The following is a 16875-nucleotide window of genomic DNA, read 5'->3' as shown; positions in this document are numbered from 1 at the left end:
TGTTGCAAATTGTATTCTGAATTAAGAGCAGTCCCAATTACTATACAGGCTTGTTTCTTGTTTCAAACAGTACCGAGGTCACGGTTGTCTCGAGTGCGGATCCACTTGTCGAAAATGTGCACACTAACACCATATTTACTGCGATGCCAAAAAGATTGTAAGCCAATATGATGATTCAGATTCCGGCAGTTGAAAGGTATCACAGACTTAGAGCTTGTCAGCAACATGACTGTTTGGTGCACTGCCAGTTATGAATCTAAAGAAATCAAGAGGAGACAACTGCACAGCGTGGCGATAGGAATCGTGCACTAAAAAAAAACTAGTACCAAATGACTAAAAGAAGGTGCCAACTGGCACACTACAGTGACACAGTTTGTTAAACCAAAGGTACAGCTCAAGTGATCAACTGTTCCAGATGCAATATATACCGCAAGGTATGCGTAGCCACTGCTGCGCATGCCACAATATATACCGCAGTCGTTAAAGATTGGTGCAAAAGGCTCTCTGGTAAGGCTGCATGTCACTTTTAAAGTTTATGAACAGGTGTATTGACAGTGGCCAATTGTAAGCAACTTATTTCAAAACACTGGAGAGATGACAACACTAATGTATTTTGGGGAGAACACCCAGTGTCTTTATTCATTTATGACAACAGTAGAAGGATATTTTTCTTTCACATGCTTCTACAGAGTACTGGACACATAGGGACATTGTCCTATTTCCATTGGGCATTAGCTTAAGCAGTCACTACACAGAAGAGATCTGGCAAGACAAATTTCATGCAAAATAGATGGAAAAAACAAAGCAGGCATGGACTTATATTTACTGAGACAATGTGCGGAGAAAAAATCGCCTGCGTACATACACGCTGGCTGTGTGCAATAAAAGAGAAATTAAAGTAACATGTACTGACAAAAGATTAACTCTATTCATTTTTTTTAGGCAACATACTGTGTCTATGAAGGCTCAAATGCACATAAGTACTTTAAATCATCAAATGCACCACCACAATAAGAAAATGACAGCATATTGGGTAAAAACGATGCCAATGTGGGATTTGCTGTACAAGACATGTGCATATTTCATAACTGAGGGGGGGGGGGGATGAGGCAACAAAATTGAGGTGCAAAAGCTCGCACTATATAAGTTAAAAGTGGAACTTCTGGTTTCGCAGTACGGTGGGACTAGCTACAGTGAAGATTTCCATACGAAATTTGTACCAATGCTTCTTTGCAGCACGTTTTGTCTGCTTTAAGAAGAGCTTGAACTTGAAAAGCAAAACAAAGAAAAGTTCCTGGTTACTTACGATGAGCAAATAAGATGGCAATCTTCACAGCGCTGCTGCCATTCACCACTCCACCCTAAAATATAAGCCTTCCAGAGCTATGTCACACTTCATGAATGCACATCTGCACAGATTATACACAAGCAAAAAGTGTCCGTAAACATGTTATGCTTGTGTACAAAATAGTGGCAAATGCACATTCGATGACAAACATTCTACAACAGGCCGTGTGCTGCCGTGAAGATGGCATGTACGAGGTGGAACCACAACTAAACAGAACAAGGCACTGTGTTAACTGCACTGATGCTTGTCAAAGCTCACGCTTTGACACTTTAATGCCTTGCAAACTTCGCAATGGTGCAAATTTGTGAACTTAAAACCCAGCACTATGTTCCACATACCTTTGGTTCCACCTGTGTACAGAGTGTGATACAGTAAAAATCAACAGACCATGTCACCTCACCCCTTTATCGAATTTTTAAATGTACACTGATGCACAAGGTGCTGGCTTGAAACCCGTTACGTATACAATAATGCATTTAACAAACATAGCGTGGGAGACGTTGGTAATCAAGACGACAGTGATTTCGAAGCTGTAATGCGATAAAATGTGTGTGTCTATACAGCTACAGCACTGGTTTCCCTTTTCATAAAAACAAAACACCTACACAGCTACAGGTCCGGGCTTGACTTGGAGCTGCTGTTTCTGCGAGGTGGTGGTGGAGATGGATTCCTCAGCAGGGAACTCAGCATGTCAGGCTCAGGGTCTGAGCCACAATCCTTCTTCATAACTGAAGTTGGAGATGATGGCGAGTACTTCTCTTTGGAGCTGTTCGGTACACTGCTGCTTGCTTCAAGGTTCTCAAAGTCGATGTCAAAGTGGATCAGCTGGCTACTGCCGCCAGCAGTCACTTTGGGGCAACTCTTTGCGCTGCCACCAAAGCCGTGCTCTTCATCGAGTCCTTCCAAGTTGAAATCGAAATCAATCACTTTCTGTGGCTTGCCCAGTTCCTTTTTGGTGCCTGCCCTGGAAGGCGATGGTGGCTTCCTCAACTCTTCATCAGAGGAGTCGTGCCCTTTGGGCAGCAGATCGTCAAGGTCTCCACTAAATATTGACACACCAGAGGTTGTTCCAACACTGGGTTTAGTGACAAGCTCTTTGAAAGTGTCCTTAAACATCGGCTTGGATGCAGGCACGTCCTTTGGAGGCTCAGCCACATGCCTCATTGGTAGGTCATTCAAGGACTCCTCAAACATTGCAGAGGTGTCCTTTGACTTTGAAAAGTCACTCAGTGATTCACTAAACATGGAGGGGCCGTTCTTTGATGATTTCTCTGCAAAGGAGTCAGCCAGGTGGTGAGAGGAAGACCGGTCTTTCCTAGGAATGGCTTCCTCCAAGTCATCGTCCAAGAAAGATGAAGCCGGCTTCGGCAGCAGGTCCTTCAAGGGGTCGCTGAAAAGCAGCCCTGGAGGCTTCTGCGCTTTGCCATCACTGAAGAGGGATCCTGCTACGCCCGTCTTGGGGAGCAATTCCTTCAGTTCATCCACGAGGCTGCTGCTTACGCCCTTGGTTGTCTTCTCTTTGATCGGAGCTTTTCCCTTGTGCTGCTTCTTGTCCTTGGAGGACTTGTGCTTCTTCCTCTTCTTGTGGTGTTTGTCCCCTGTGGAACTGCCCTCGCTGTCACTTGAGCCAGAGGCTTTCTTGCCATGCCGGTGTCTCTTGGACTCTTTCTTCTTGCGGCCATGCTTGGCTTTTTTGGAGGATGACACGTCGGTTGTAGTTGTGCTGGGCTCTTCAGAGGCCCGGCGCTTGCGTGAGCGCGGGTCGTCGCTGCCGTCTGAAGAGGATGAGCGACTGCTAGAGTCGCTCGAAGAGCTCGACTCCTCCGAGCTGCTGCTCGATCCGCTGCTCTCGTGGCTGGAGCCCTTCTTGAATGTCTTTTTCTTGCTGCTTCCAGCATGCTTCTTCCGTTTGCGATCTTTTCTTCGCTTAGCCACATCTGATGGATGAAACCAATGTAATTTTGCTCTTTCAGCTGAGTTATTCTCTTTTGTAAACAAAAAAGAACTAAAATTGCATATTACTAAAAGTAAAGCACACACGAACACAACTGACATCTGGTGTAAATAAAAAGGAAAGATAACTCAAACGTGAACAATGCAAACATCAAGTGAACCCGACACACCAGACAGCACATAAACACGACACAAATTCTGTAGTGGACTGGGCAGAGGACCGATGACAACATATTGAAACACTCCAACTAATAATAGTACCCGAAAATACCCTTCATGATAGGTCCAGTTACAGGAATGAGCACCTTGCAAAGTGTATAACTATGAATCGTGCTTAATTTAAAGCAAACACCAATGTGTAATGTCAAAGCACAAGAAATGCACAAAACTACAACTGATTTAGCAGCAGTAGCACTGCATTTTGGAACAGCTGAACTAAATAAACCCTCATGAATGATGCTCTACATTGATGCGTAAGCGTATAAGGTGATTTTTTTACCATCCAAGAATGCACACTGCTTGTAGACAAGCCTAGCTCTACCTTCCTGACATTCTAACTTCAATTCACAAATGGACTAACAAGTAGCCTGCCCAACACGAGGAAAGTAGTTAGGATTAATTAAATGTTAAAGGATCTGAGCTACTACAACAGCTAGACTGCTGATCTGAGCTCTTGTTAAATGTAAAATGTTGCACAATTCAGTTGGTCCTAGAACTTTGATATACCTCTTGGACTATTCTTTACAATCTCCACAAAGACACTTCGTGCCCTCCGAACATCAACAGCAAAGCTTCAGGGTGGTTTGCACTGCGATAGCCGCTGCATTCAATAAAATGCAATTTTCAATTACTAGTATTATTATGGTTTGGTGGTATCATATGGACTTCCTTCCTATGTTAAGTTTTCAGAATTTCAGCGTGTTCAAAGTAAATGAGACCACTTGTACCTGTCTTACAACATTGGTAGTTTTTATGAAGACATAGTAGGATTGAGTATCAAAAGGTAGACATGGTGCAGCTTTAACTGGTGGTTTTATACAAGCCTTCTCATTGTGTATGTGTTATGCACAGTCGGCGACAACAGTTAAGAGACCACTAGGCTCGAGGAAACTGAATTTCCCAGCAATTTGTGACTAGTATATTTGGTAGAACTGCACAGTACGTGTTGTTAGCATGTTCTAGAAGAGGCCAGAAATCTATATCCAAGGCTTCCTGCCAAGGCAGCGGGAATATGTATTCAGCCTTTTCTTGTGTCTCGTGGCCTCTGCACTTCTAATGCCGACTGCACATACATATATTCAGAGCCTTCACTTATTATATAATCAGAGAAGGCCCCCACTTTTACTGTGCTGCTGGAGATAAGCATAATAACAATTTGCTTACCTCTAGCAGCAAAGTAAAAGCTGTGACCAGGACTGCAAAATGGTGTATGTGGTCTTGTTAGCACTCCCAATAGTTGCAGCGTGTATACAGTATAATAATACAATGCATCTTTACATAAACGATATCCCTGTGCGAGATCTCTGCAAATGACTTCACAAATAGATGCGTAATTTGGAGGCATTTATCCTCATTTCATGAGTCAAGGAGAATTATAAATGCGTGATGGCAGATAAGCAGTTAAGTGGCACTGGCAACTAATCAATATGAAAGAACACAATAGTACAGTAAAAGCTCGTTAATTCGACTCTCGTTAATTCGGAAAATCGGTTAATTCGGACACGTCATCTGGTCCCTGTAAATATACACATCACTCTATGAGACTGGGCGCTCGTCATTTCGGACAGATTTGACCGCAAATCGGATAATTCGGCGACTTTCGGGCCGCTGGCAAGGCTCGAAAACGAAAAAAGAACAATTCGGAACAAAAGTGAAGCTCAAACGCAGCATCGCCATGGACATCAATTATCGACTTGGCTTGGATTGAGACTGGTTGAACGCCTTTTTTTCGCGTGTGGGATTTGTTGCTTTGTTCCCGTTGGTGTGCTGCATCGTTGATCGCCGATTTATCGAGGAACGTTTCAGTACGGCTCCTTTAGCTTGATCGTTGCTGGTGCTTTTGTGCTGACTTCTCGTGCGACCGCACTCTCCGCCGATGGCAACGCCGGCGAAGCGGCCCAAGTACGAGGCCAAGGACTTCACCACCAAAGTAGAAATTTTGCGTGCTCTGAATAACGGGCTCTCCCGACAAGAAGTGATGAAGAGTGATGAAAGGGGATCCTTCAATCGGCGGCAAGAAGCAAGGAACGAGTAACCGTACTTTTATCCGCCAACGTGACGGGAACAGAGCGCTTGCCGCTTCTCGTTATCGGAAAGGTTCAAAAGCCACGCTGCTTTAAGAACATCAACAATCTTCCCGTGGATTACCGTGCCAACCGAAAAGCGTGGATGACGGGTGAAACTTTTGCGGTACTGCAGACATCATGCGAGCTGCTGAGCACCTTGAAGGGCTCAGAAAAATTGTGTCCGCGCGAATTTCTGCTCGAAAACAGACAAGCATCCGCGATTACTTTGTTAAGTAAAGGTATGTTGAAAAAACTCGTGCATTTATTGTGTTTATTTCGACCATTCGATAATTCGGACATTCGGTTAATTCGGACATTTTTTCCGGTCCCTAGAAATCCGAATTAACGAGCTTTTACTGTACTGTATTTGCTAGATTCAAAGCTGATAATTTTTTAAAGACAGCAGGATACAACCATCACGGGTTGGTATAGATTTGACGATTAGTATACTTATTCTGGCATTGGTACCATGAAATTGCAGAACACTAACATCCCACCATTTTCACCATAAAAAGTGCACTAAGGCCAAGAACAGCCAAAGCCAGCCACTGCTGTAGGCGATGTAACCTGGGCAGATGCTCTGTCCCTGGGATGGAAGACGCTTATTAACATGAAAGTGTTTTATGCCAGGGTCCACCAAGACTTCACCCAGATATTTTCATCACGGAAGTGACATCGTTAAAATGTACACGAACCAATGACAAAGAAAAACCAGAAGAAAAAATTTGGTTGATTTGGATAACCTGGGAATCGAACCCACAACCTATCGGTCCACGACGACAGGTGCCCAGTGCTCTAGCCACTGCGCTACCGACACACATGCATGAGGCCTTAAAAGTGCATCTTATATCTCTCACACCTCCCTCATGTTGGTGCGGCGGTGTTGCCATCTGGAAGCGGTGAAGTGAAGTAATGCATCGTGACAGTAACGAGTGCCGACAGGGAGTGCTTCCATAGTTTCAGCACAACAGAGGCTTTCAATGCATTATTGTAGGAAATTGTACGGTCGGTGCAATGCGTTGTACACAATGACTCAGTTTGGTGACGATGCAGCACATGCTTTGCCTTTAGTGTCATGTTAGCGTGACCACTCGTCGACAGAGTAGTACAGCTTCCACATGCACCAATGGCATTTCTCCGCCGCCTACGGCTTTGAGTGCGATAGCACCGCCTAATAAAACTGCTGCAATAAGCGGCACAGAAGGGCAATGACGTCGACGGGCAAATGTCGCGCAGAGAGTGATTTGGTACAGCGAGAGATGCCAGTGGTTAGCGGAACACCTTCTCACTTTCACGGCTCAAGCTACAAACTCTGCCTCTCACGTTCCTGAAGCACTGTGTGGTACAGTGTTCATTACGTGCTTGCTGATGCCATCTTTGTGTGGAATTCACTCTATGCTGTGTCCGGGTGTATGTTAACTACTTCAGCAACCACAAGGGTTAAGTCAAGGTCATGGACGTTAGTCATCGGGATGGAAATGTGCCATTAGGCGACAATGTGGGTGAATCCATGTCCAACGGTGCTATAGCTGCCAAACACCAATAGACATTGTGAAAGGTCTCATACATCAATGTACAATAAACAATCAACTACTCCCGTGAAGACACGCTTCACTTTCCTGTTAAACCAATTCCTATGACAAAGAGTCAACCATGTTTCTTTTTTTCCAAAAACAGTCTGCAAGCGCACACGCTGCACCAAACTTCCATCGTTATGTTTTCTAAACCACATACAATAGTATTGGCCTCGAGGAGTTACGGAGTCGCCCTCTATCGGACGCGCCTCGATTGCGTGCTAGGCAGGATGCCGCCGGCGCGCTCCCCATAGGTTTTGCTGTCGGCGCTCTACAAAAACACCTCGCGGGAGCCCTCCAGGGCATTTCTGTAAGTACTTTCGAAATGAACTGTGTTCTTTACTGTCAAGATAATCATTTTCTACGAACTGAAAGCACAAGATAGTCTACAGTCGCTGTCCCTTTGCAGAAAACCGAGCACCCGCTTCACGCTGTCACCGCGTTGGAGACCGCTGAACCGGCTTCTTACGTGAAAGGTAGTCACTCGCTGAGTGCAAACTATGTGAAATATCTCGTTAGAGTAGACTGCCTGTATAACCAAACGGAGCATAACAGAAAGAAGCCTCAAGCCAGCGATCGCACGGGTTCGCGACGACTGACGGTGCCTCTACATGTATGAGCGTCTGCATGTATGTTCGTACTGCTGGTTTCGCTTTTGCTACGAGCGCGTTTTGGCACCGCGCTGCGAACTTTAGGCCGCAAAACATGAGAATTTGTGAGTAAACAAACAACTACTGTTGCGCGGACGCTATCAGAGCAGTTCAAAAACAATTTCCTTACAACTGCGGCTTCGGTGCGCATGACAACTTTGTGATCTGCCGTCCCGACGATTCAGTGTTTCTTTTTTTCTTTTTCGGTCTAAATTCGGGTACGTTTCAATGTCATTTGACAAGTTGTCTCGCACTGCGTATTGATCGGTCTTCTCAGCGGGCAAATGCCGCTGCTTCTGTTTCTTTATTCAGCGCATTCGTTTCGTTTGGTGCTCACACAAAACGTGAGCAAATGCGACGCCTTTTTTTAATGCTCCTTATTATCGTTCCGTTTGCATTCCAGTGAACTTGCCGCTCTCTCTGATCAACAAATTCATAGACCAAAGCTTCACCACTTCGAGATTGCTGGTGGAAGGAGAACCAGTCTACGAGACCGAGCATGTTAGCATGCCACGCCTAGGAAAAGAAAGAAAATACAGTAACGTGGGAGAATCAGCACATCGACTGACAAGAAGAAGATGGCTTTCGCCTTCTAGTCATCTTTAACGAATGCATAAGGAACCCTGTGTGTTTTTTAATTTAACGTATCTAAACAATGACTTGCGCATCTGCAGCCGATTTTGTGGACGCTGAGCACGGGGCCGACGATCAAGAGGTCGCATTGGAGGGTTCTGAGATGGCATCGCACGTGGTAAAATGTAGCGCTTTTACCATCCTGTGGCAGATAAGCATCATTTGCCGGCGGGAAGCGCGCGCGAGCCATCGTCTCAGTGCGCGCTGTCTGCTACTCACCGAACATCGCAGGCCCGACGCAGCACCAAAAGTCTTCGTCGTGGAAGTGTTTGTTGCACACAAGACTCGTAGCGGATGGCTACTTGCCGGTTCTTAGCTTTACAACCCATGCTTCACGCTGTTTCTTGTCCCGCGGTTACCAGTGCAGGCTGACACTGGGCTCCTTTGCGTAAGCGCGGCGCTGCGGCACCGAGCGGTAGAGCCCCATGTTCGTCGCCTTCGGAGGCAGCCACTCTATTAAAATGGTTTCAATTGAGTAGAAAATGAGAGAAAACTTCCGAATTTGAACAGACCGCAGCGCATGTGGGACTTGAAACTCGTTTTCAAAGCACGCGGCAGTGCGCCACAAGCAGCCGACGCGGCGGCGGAGACCACGTGATCCTGCCAAGTACGTCACGCCGACGGTGGCGCCGGCGTTTCCAGTGGTGGGCCTCGAGGCCAATACTAATTGCACCTACCAAGTGGCATCATCCCACTATCACGTTTAAGAGCAAGATTGTTTCAACAGCACTGATACCATCAAATCTCTTAGCTCTTTGGGAATTCACAGTCAAAACAAAGTTCTGCAGTATGTTGTTGGAGAAAGCACTGCTACAAATTGTTCAGTATGTTGTTACAATTATTCCTTTCACAGAACCACGGCGAGGCCGCTATAACAACAGACATTCACCATTATCCCCATGTCACCATTCTCACTATGTGCAGCCTATTTTATGTCCACTGCAGGATGAAGTCGTCTCCCAGTGATCTCTGATATACTTTACTTTGCGCTAGCTGACCCCATTTTGTGCCTGTCAACATCTTAATTTTGTCCCTTCACCTAATTCTCCACTGTCCTTGGATACGCTTCCCATCTTATGGTGCCCAACCTGTCACTCAAAAAACGGAACACCGGTTATCTTCCCTTCACATTACATGGCCTGCCCAGGTCCACTTTTTTTTTTTCTTTTTTTTAAATGTGAGCTAGAATGTTGGCTATCCCTTTTTGTTCTCTAACCTAGAGAGATTAGCTACAAACCACTGCAGTTTGAAAGATCACAGCGACAAACATGAGTAAAGATGTCTGCTCTGTTACGTCAGATTACAAAAACGAAAACTTGAAACTCATCGGGAGCTCCCTGGCTTGCTACAAACAAGTTAGGAGGGCACGAAGTGTTTGATATCTCAAAAGCACACCATTCACGCTGCCTCATCAAAATAAATAAGCATAATACATAATAAATAAGATCATGGCGTTATGAAAGACTGATGACTAAATGACGTCTTGAGAGCATTGCAAAATGAAAGCTGTGGTACAAGCTCCATACATTGTTTTAAAATTTAAACGCATCATTGGAGGAACTGACCCAGCACCTGCTCCAAGAGCCAGAACTAACTAACATGCAAGTATACTCATTTTTAACATCTTGCTCAGTGGGAAGTATGGCTTGTTTAGCCACGACTCTCATATCACATATTGTCACACACACACAACACACCACCTTGTGTGCCTGCAGAGCTCAGTGCTAGAATAAACTGTAGCGTGACCAATTACATGTGTAAGCGAAGAAAAAAAAGCACAAGGCTGCATGAAATGGGAAATGCCAGCAAAATGTCAAACTCAAATGCTGGTGCTTGATCATTTTTTACGCTCCATGCTTCAACTTACACTGTGACGGATACTCTGACCAAGGATTTCAGCATTTGAAGCCACACCTTTTTCATTGCACACTAGGATTGAAGGCCACGGCTGTGACCAATGCGTGTTACCACTCTTATTGCTGACTCCATCATAGCAAGCACAACGGTATTTTACCTACCGGACTGTGCTGACATTAAAAGCCGCGCCTCACACAGGCTTTGTTCCATTGCCTGCCACGTGGTGGTATGCACAACAAAATTTGCCTGGCAGACGCAACAGGGAATGGGTTGCGCTCGTGCTTTGCTTTAAGGCGGAGATTAAGAGCTGATCAAACAATACAGAAATACTAATGGCTTTCACCTCAACCTCAGCAGCACAATACAACAGCTGGCCGGATCGGTATCAAAATTTGGGCCTGAATAATCATGCAATACACGAGGCAGTGTCCACGCAATGGTGAAAATCAAAGCTAAGGGTTACCTTGTGCAAGGAACAAGATCCACAATGTTTCACATCCGGTCCTTTCAGCAAACACTCCCAGAAAATTTCCAAGAAGATCTTGACATGCCGAACCTATTTTTGGGTCGTGTTTCGAGGAGCCAATTGTCTAAAGAATGAGCTGCTGAATGGTAGCACCACCACATCCTCCATAACCTAAGTTGTGGCGTAGTTTTGAGGGTGCCATTGCTCCTGCAGTTCTAAGGGAAGAAGAAGGAAGCACAAGCTACTCACCAGAGTCGGAGCTCTCACTACTGGAACTTCCCTTTTTGCCGCCATGCTTGTGCTTTCTTTTCTTGGACTTCTTCTTGTCCTTGCTCCGTTTCTTCTTATCAGCTTTTGGGTCTTGTTTCTTCGCCATCTTGTTTAGCTTCCTGTGCAATTAGTGAGAGATTACAGCTCAGGTAAGACCAGTGAGAAGAAAGAGGACAGGCTCTGTTTGAAAGCATGAAGTCCTGCATAGGTGAGTATTTGATGATGCTCGGTGCGCTAGCCAAGGAATGATGACGCTTAGAGGCTTACATGCAGAGGTGTCAGTTATGAGGCAAGAGCGGAGGGAGGGGGGGGGGTTCCGAAGCTGAAAATATCCCCAATTGCTGGCTGAATTTATCCTAGACATTTAGTACACAGTGTCAAGAACCTTGCATAAATAAACTTATTATTCTGATTGCATCCTTCAATCCACAGCTTCTTTGTCATCTCAGCTTTTTAACAACACCTTTTGTCAGGCTGTGACACCCAGCTCACAGCGTGGCCATCGCCACGATGTGCAGCAAGAGATCTTCATTCTCAGTAAGTGCACAGACTGATTGACCAATGATTCGTACTTCGGCATGAGTGCAGTAATGCCTATACAGATATGCGCAGGAAATGGATGGATGCGTGATGGTGGACACCGACAAACACGCCGGTAAAAATTGTCATTGACAAGCCTATCACAATAGGCATCTTCAACTGCCTGCTCTGCAGCGCGTCTAGCGCAGTACTGCTGTAAAGTGCTGTACGCTCTTAATAGGTAACAACCAAACCATGCCGCATTTCTGTTCACTGCCATCTCCTTGATCAGGGTTGCGTCAAGCGCACATCGCATGCAGGAACGAATGCAAGCAGCTCGCAATTGCCACACTGGCCCATCAACATACGTGCTGCACCCATGCACAGTCAAAACCAGTATAGGCATCAAGATGCCCCACTACACAAGTAGTACTCCCATGACAAACATATGCTTGTGGTACACCGAGGGTCCCGACACAGTGATGACATAAGCTTATAGTAGGCCCAGGCTGTACAAAAATAGTTATATGGATGGTCAAATCCACACAGCAGCAGATACCATGTTTCAACAGAGCAGTGCTGTTTTCCACTCAGTGTAGCATACAAACAGCTATGCAGACAGATTCTGGAAAGCCGCATGGCTCGTCTGCTTTGAGATCATGTTGCGGCATGATCCCTGTCCAAGTTTTGAAACCCTTCTTGGAATCACCACCGTGCGCAATTGCACGGTTGTGTGTTTCAGCCAGAGAATTTTTCCCCAATTTGGTAAAAAGGAAAGGCCTTGTAATATCTGGCTGCGAGTACAAACTGTTGTTTAGTGCACAGTTAGACCCCTTTTCCATAGGTACATATCAAGAAGGTGTGCCCTTGTCTGCATTTTATTTTATTAGATGCGAAGTATCTTAAGGCCGAGCTCAATCCGGTGGTGTGCGGCGTGACCACCCTTACTGCGCATGCGCATACCCTCTCCACACACCTCCTCTCCACTCACCCTCTCCACTTTCCGTCTCCACTTTCCCTCTCCCCTCCCCCTTTTCACTCTTCCTCTGAAACGCGGGCTAGACATGCCGAAATTCTCTCCTGCGCAACGCCGCGATGAGCTCGAGCGAATGCGCGTCCCCTCCCCTTCTCTCTCCTCTCCTACGCTGCCCCCGTCTCGCCCGCCTGTCGACCGCGTTCCCCGCTCGCCCTGTGAGAATTAACGGCCAGGCTAGATGGAAGATACGACGCGTGTAGCGTCCCTCTTTGCGTTCCACGACGCGAGGTCGGTAGCATGCCCAACGAACGCCAACGGAACGCGATCGTGCAAGTGCTCTGGCTTCGCATCGCCTCATGGTCCCCTTTAGCGGGAGATGGTGTAATATTTTTTTAAATTTTCTGCCTCTCCTATGACGCAACACATATCCCCTATTCTTCCCAATGTTGAGAGTGCTTGACGTGTAGACAGAGAAAGTTGGGGGGTTTGCCGGCACTTAATGTCACTTGGTACTACTCTCGGTCAGATAATATAACTGTTATGTATAGTAATCGGTAAATTATTCGGTTAGAACCAAGTTAAACCCACCAAGTTGCCCGTGCCATGAACCCAAGACATTACTGAGATCGTGCTAGCGAAACTTTCACATAATTTATGCACCTCTTTTTTCAAAGCTCCGAAATAAGAAAAAGAAGCACGTAAATTATATGAGTAAATATGGCAGTCCTTGCTGGTTATTGCTCACAACTACCGCCCATTAATATTCCAAAGCATGTCCCAAATTAGGTCATTAAAAATTTTGAATCCATTTACTAGCCATTCAATTCATCTGAGGTCAATGAAAGGAAAGGATGGGGTGAGGTGAGCAGCCCAATGAAATAGTGACAATGCTTTCACAGTACATGCAGGGAGCTTACGATATTCTCTGTCTGGGCCCCTGACTCAAGGCAGGCAGTAGAGCCTGATAAAGCATGACTTCCCAAGGTTGCTGGCCCAGTCATACTAAAATATCAATGCTGCAGTGTTACTAGAAAAGTAAGTTACAGTTGATTATTGCTTAACACTTTCCTGTCCGAAGGAAAATAAGCAGTTTTTGGGTGGTCTAGTAAACAATTTTTTTACTGCTACACCAAATGCTTTATATTATAATGTATGGTATCAATTTGTAGCTGAAAAATTGTGCTTTCTAATGGTATTATTTGCAAGCAAACATTTTTAACAATTTCTTGTAGAAAAATACTTAATGAAAATATTTGTAACAAAAACGAGAAAACTCCGTAAGAACATCGATGCTGCTTTGCACCAATGCAACCTAAAAAAATTTCCAAATATACACTTTAAAGAAGAAGGCTATATACAACATTACTGCAAAGATGAACTTTCTATCTGTACAAGTTAATTTTATACAAAAAAAAAATGTTAGCCATAGTGGCTATCGTGCCACCGTGCAAAGCAGTTGCGTGATGTGGTGAAGCATAAGTGTGCAGAGCATGTCTCGCAGAAAACATTCATTCTTTGTTCAACTTTCCGTTCTTGCTAGCACAGTTTGCAGTTCCTGTATCTTTGTAGCTTCTGGGGCTTGTGCTGTTGATCCTTAGGGGCACTTGCAGCGGGAACAGCCACAGGAGCCTTGGGACCTGGATGTTGCTGCTGATCAAGTCCTAGGAGCTGCTCCATTAGTTCTAGCTTGAACGCGAACTGATCGAAGCATGAACCTCTTGACAATTCAGGCTCTTCGGGATGCTGCCGACGGTGCTCATCAAATAGAATAAAGCTGTTTACAACAGCAATATCTATACAGTGGAAAAACAGCATTTTCCACCAGCGCACGCACTTCATCAGAACATTGTAGGTCCCAATTAGCTGGTCTGATTTGTCGCCGCCGAGCATGCCCACATTGTACTTGTCAATCAGCATAGGCTTTTTCACAGATACTTCTTGCCATGTATTGTTCACTTTCGTTCTGCGCTTCGCAAGCACGAATTTGTTGGCTGTGTGGGCTGTTGACATCATGTGAACAACACGCTTGTCTTTCCATTGTAAATACAGAACGTCCTGATCCCGTAGTTACCGAACATCTCCTCTCTTTGCTTTTTTTTTCCCATTGAGTGTCCTTCAGCTCGGTTGGAAAGCCCAGACGATCCTTGCGCGTTGTGCCACAAGCAAGCGTCTTGCGCTCCAGCAAGTGCACAAACAATAAAGTCGACGTGTAAAAGTTATCCAAATAAATTATGTAGCCTTGATCCAGGTAGTTCTCTGCCAGCCGCATCACAACAACGAATGCGAGCCCACATGCGCTTGGTGCTTCGCGCTTCCCCGTGTATACATTGAATTGAACAGTGTAACCCAATTTGGAGTCCACCAAAACCCACAATTTATATCCCCATTTGATAACTTTGTCCCACATGTACTGTCGAATTCCAGATCTGCCTTTGGATTTTACCATTCTCTCGTCAACGGAGAGGCTCCGATCAGGTCGGAAAAATTGAGCGGATGAGGCGTTGATGTGCTTCAGCAGTGAAGCTACGCGATGCAGCTTACCATGGGACGCAACAGTTGTCTTCTCGGGGTCGGACACACTGGGGAATGCAAGTAGTGCTTTGAATCGATTTCTTGGCATTACCAAAGGTGGAATAAGGCCAGAAAATAATTTCCGCGTGTTCCAATAGCAGTGCAAGCGCGGCACTTGCACGATACCCATGTAAATGAGAAGACCGATAAACTTCTTCATCTCATCGGGAGTCACTTCCTCCCATGATCCGTCTCTCTGACTGTATGACTGCTTCTCCAAAATAGGCATCCACGCATATTTATTAGTCATGTTGCATATCTCTGCAATTATTTCTGTTGTGAAGAACAGCGCGAAGAAGTCCACGGCTCTTACAAAGCGCCGCGTGGCACTACGGAGCGCAATGCCGAGGTCAACACACGGCAGTCTTCTCGCGCAAAACTCCACTCTTTGTGCCGCCGCCGCCAAGTGATCCCGTCCAAACAACTTTGACACCCTGCAGATAAGAACTGAGACCTTTAGAACACGCCGGATGTCTTTAGATATGATCGCCGCCGCGATGAAACGGTTCGGAGTAGAAAGCGGAACTTACCGGCGGATACCTGTCGACGTTCTGGGGCTACTTGACGCACTTTCACCGTCCGTGCTAAAGTCTGATGAATCAAAGTCATCTCCCGAGTCTTCGCTGCTACCACCATCACAAAATTCTGATGCAGACTCATCAGAATCCGTTGAAATTCGCCGTTTCCGAGGGGCAGCTACGCGCGACGTCGACACCATGTCGGAAAGTACGAGCACTCGCCAAGCGCGATTAAAAGGCGCTTTAAAAATCCCCCCGCGGTGAAAAAGGCAACACAAAAGTGAAACTAGAAAAAGAGTTCTCCTTTTATGCGCTGGATAGCGCTAGCTGTCCGTAAGCGCTCCGAACGCGATAAAATTTTTTATTGAAACCATCGGCAGTATACTGCCGATGAGTATAGGTGCGGACAGGAAAGTGTTAGATGAAAGAACTATTACCACTAATTTGGTTCGCTGTGCACTCGAGTGCTGCACTTCCTGTGCATCTTTCTGAATAAACAAAACTCCTGTTAAATGGAACAGGTTTTTACACTTCCTTCCGGTTTCATTGGACGAAATTCTACCGTAGCAACGTTCTGGACCGATTAAATGTTTACCTCTAGTATCAACGTTGATGTGCATTGACACTGTATACTGTTTCTGTACACAAACTAGGGAGTACTAATGTGAAGGCTTCTATAGGGCTGTAATAACAAGGTTTGAAACAAGTTGTCAGCAAATACATGAATGTTGAGAAAGACAAAGTACGATGAATATCAAAATGGTCTTACAGCAAGAGTTTTCTCTTTTGCTTGGTGCTGAGGGACTTCAAAAATGCCACCTCCGGGTCATCACCATCTTCGTCGTCACTTGGGACAAGCAGCTGCCATGTGAAACGAGAAAAGGAAGATGAATGGCAACTTGTGCAAACTATAGCACGCAAAGAGTTTTTCGTATATATAGACACACAGGCAGACAAGCACCTATTGCTACATAAGAAAAATGCCATACAGGAAGCAGGTACCACAGTCTGTACCTGCTGCGGAGGCAGTCCATTGTAGCTAACCTATGCAACCCACTGGCTGTAGCTTAAGGGTTACCTTTCATTTTTGTTAAACTATTTTGTCCCTTTACCCACAATTAAACTTCTTGATTTGATGATTACTACATGGCCATGTTTCTGTAATAGAGATAATGTTCCACAACATCATTTTGAATTGTCCCTTTTACAGGCAACAGTAACATTGAAATCTGCATTGAAAGCTTGCAACACAATC

At 45.4% G+C, this 16875-nt stretch overlaps 1 protein-coding gene across 1 annotated transcript in view; it reads right to left on the bottom strand.

The window, feature by feature from the left end:
* Positions 1-609: 609 nt before the first annotated feature.
* Positions 610-16875, bottom strand: part of LOC119387667 (corepressor interacting with RBPJ 1) — a 36031-nt gene continuing 19765 nt past the window's right edge. Inside the window, exons 7-9 of the mRNA XM_037655129.2 lie at positions 16390-16481; positions 11016-11155; positions 610-3285 (exon numbers count right to left, since the gene is read on the bottom strand). Of these exons, the coding sequence (XP_037511057.1) occupies positions 1958-3285; positions 11016-11155; positions 16390-16481 (1560 nt within the window). The 3' untranslated portion in view covers positions 610-1957. The remainder of the gene's footprint in view (positions 3286-11015; positions 11156-16389; positions 16482-16875) is intronic.

This window comes from Rhipicephalus sanguineus, chromosome 3, assembly GCF_013339695.2.
Source record: "Rhipicephalus sanguineus isolate Rsan-2018 chromosome 3, BIME_Rsan_1.4, whole genome shotgun sequence".
NCBI lineage: Eukaryota > Metazoa > Arthropoda > Arachnida > Ixodida > Ixodidae > Rhipicephalus > Rhipicephalus sanguineus.
Note: the sequence above shows the minus strand (reverse complement) of the source record. Positions and strands in the feature narration are given on the sequence as shown.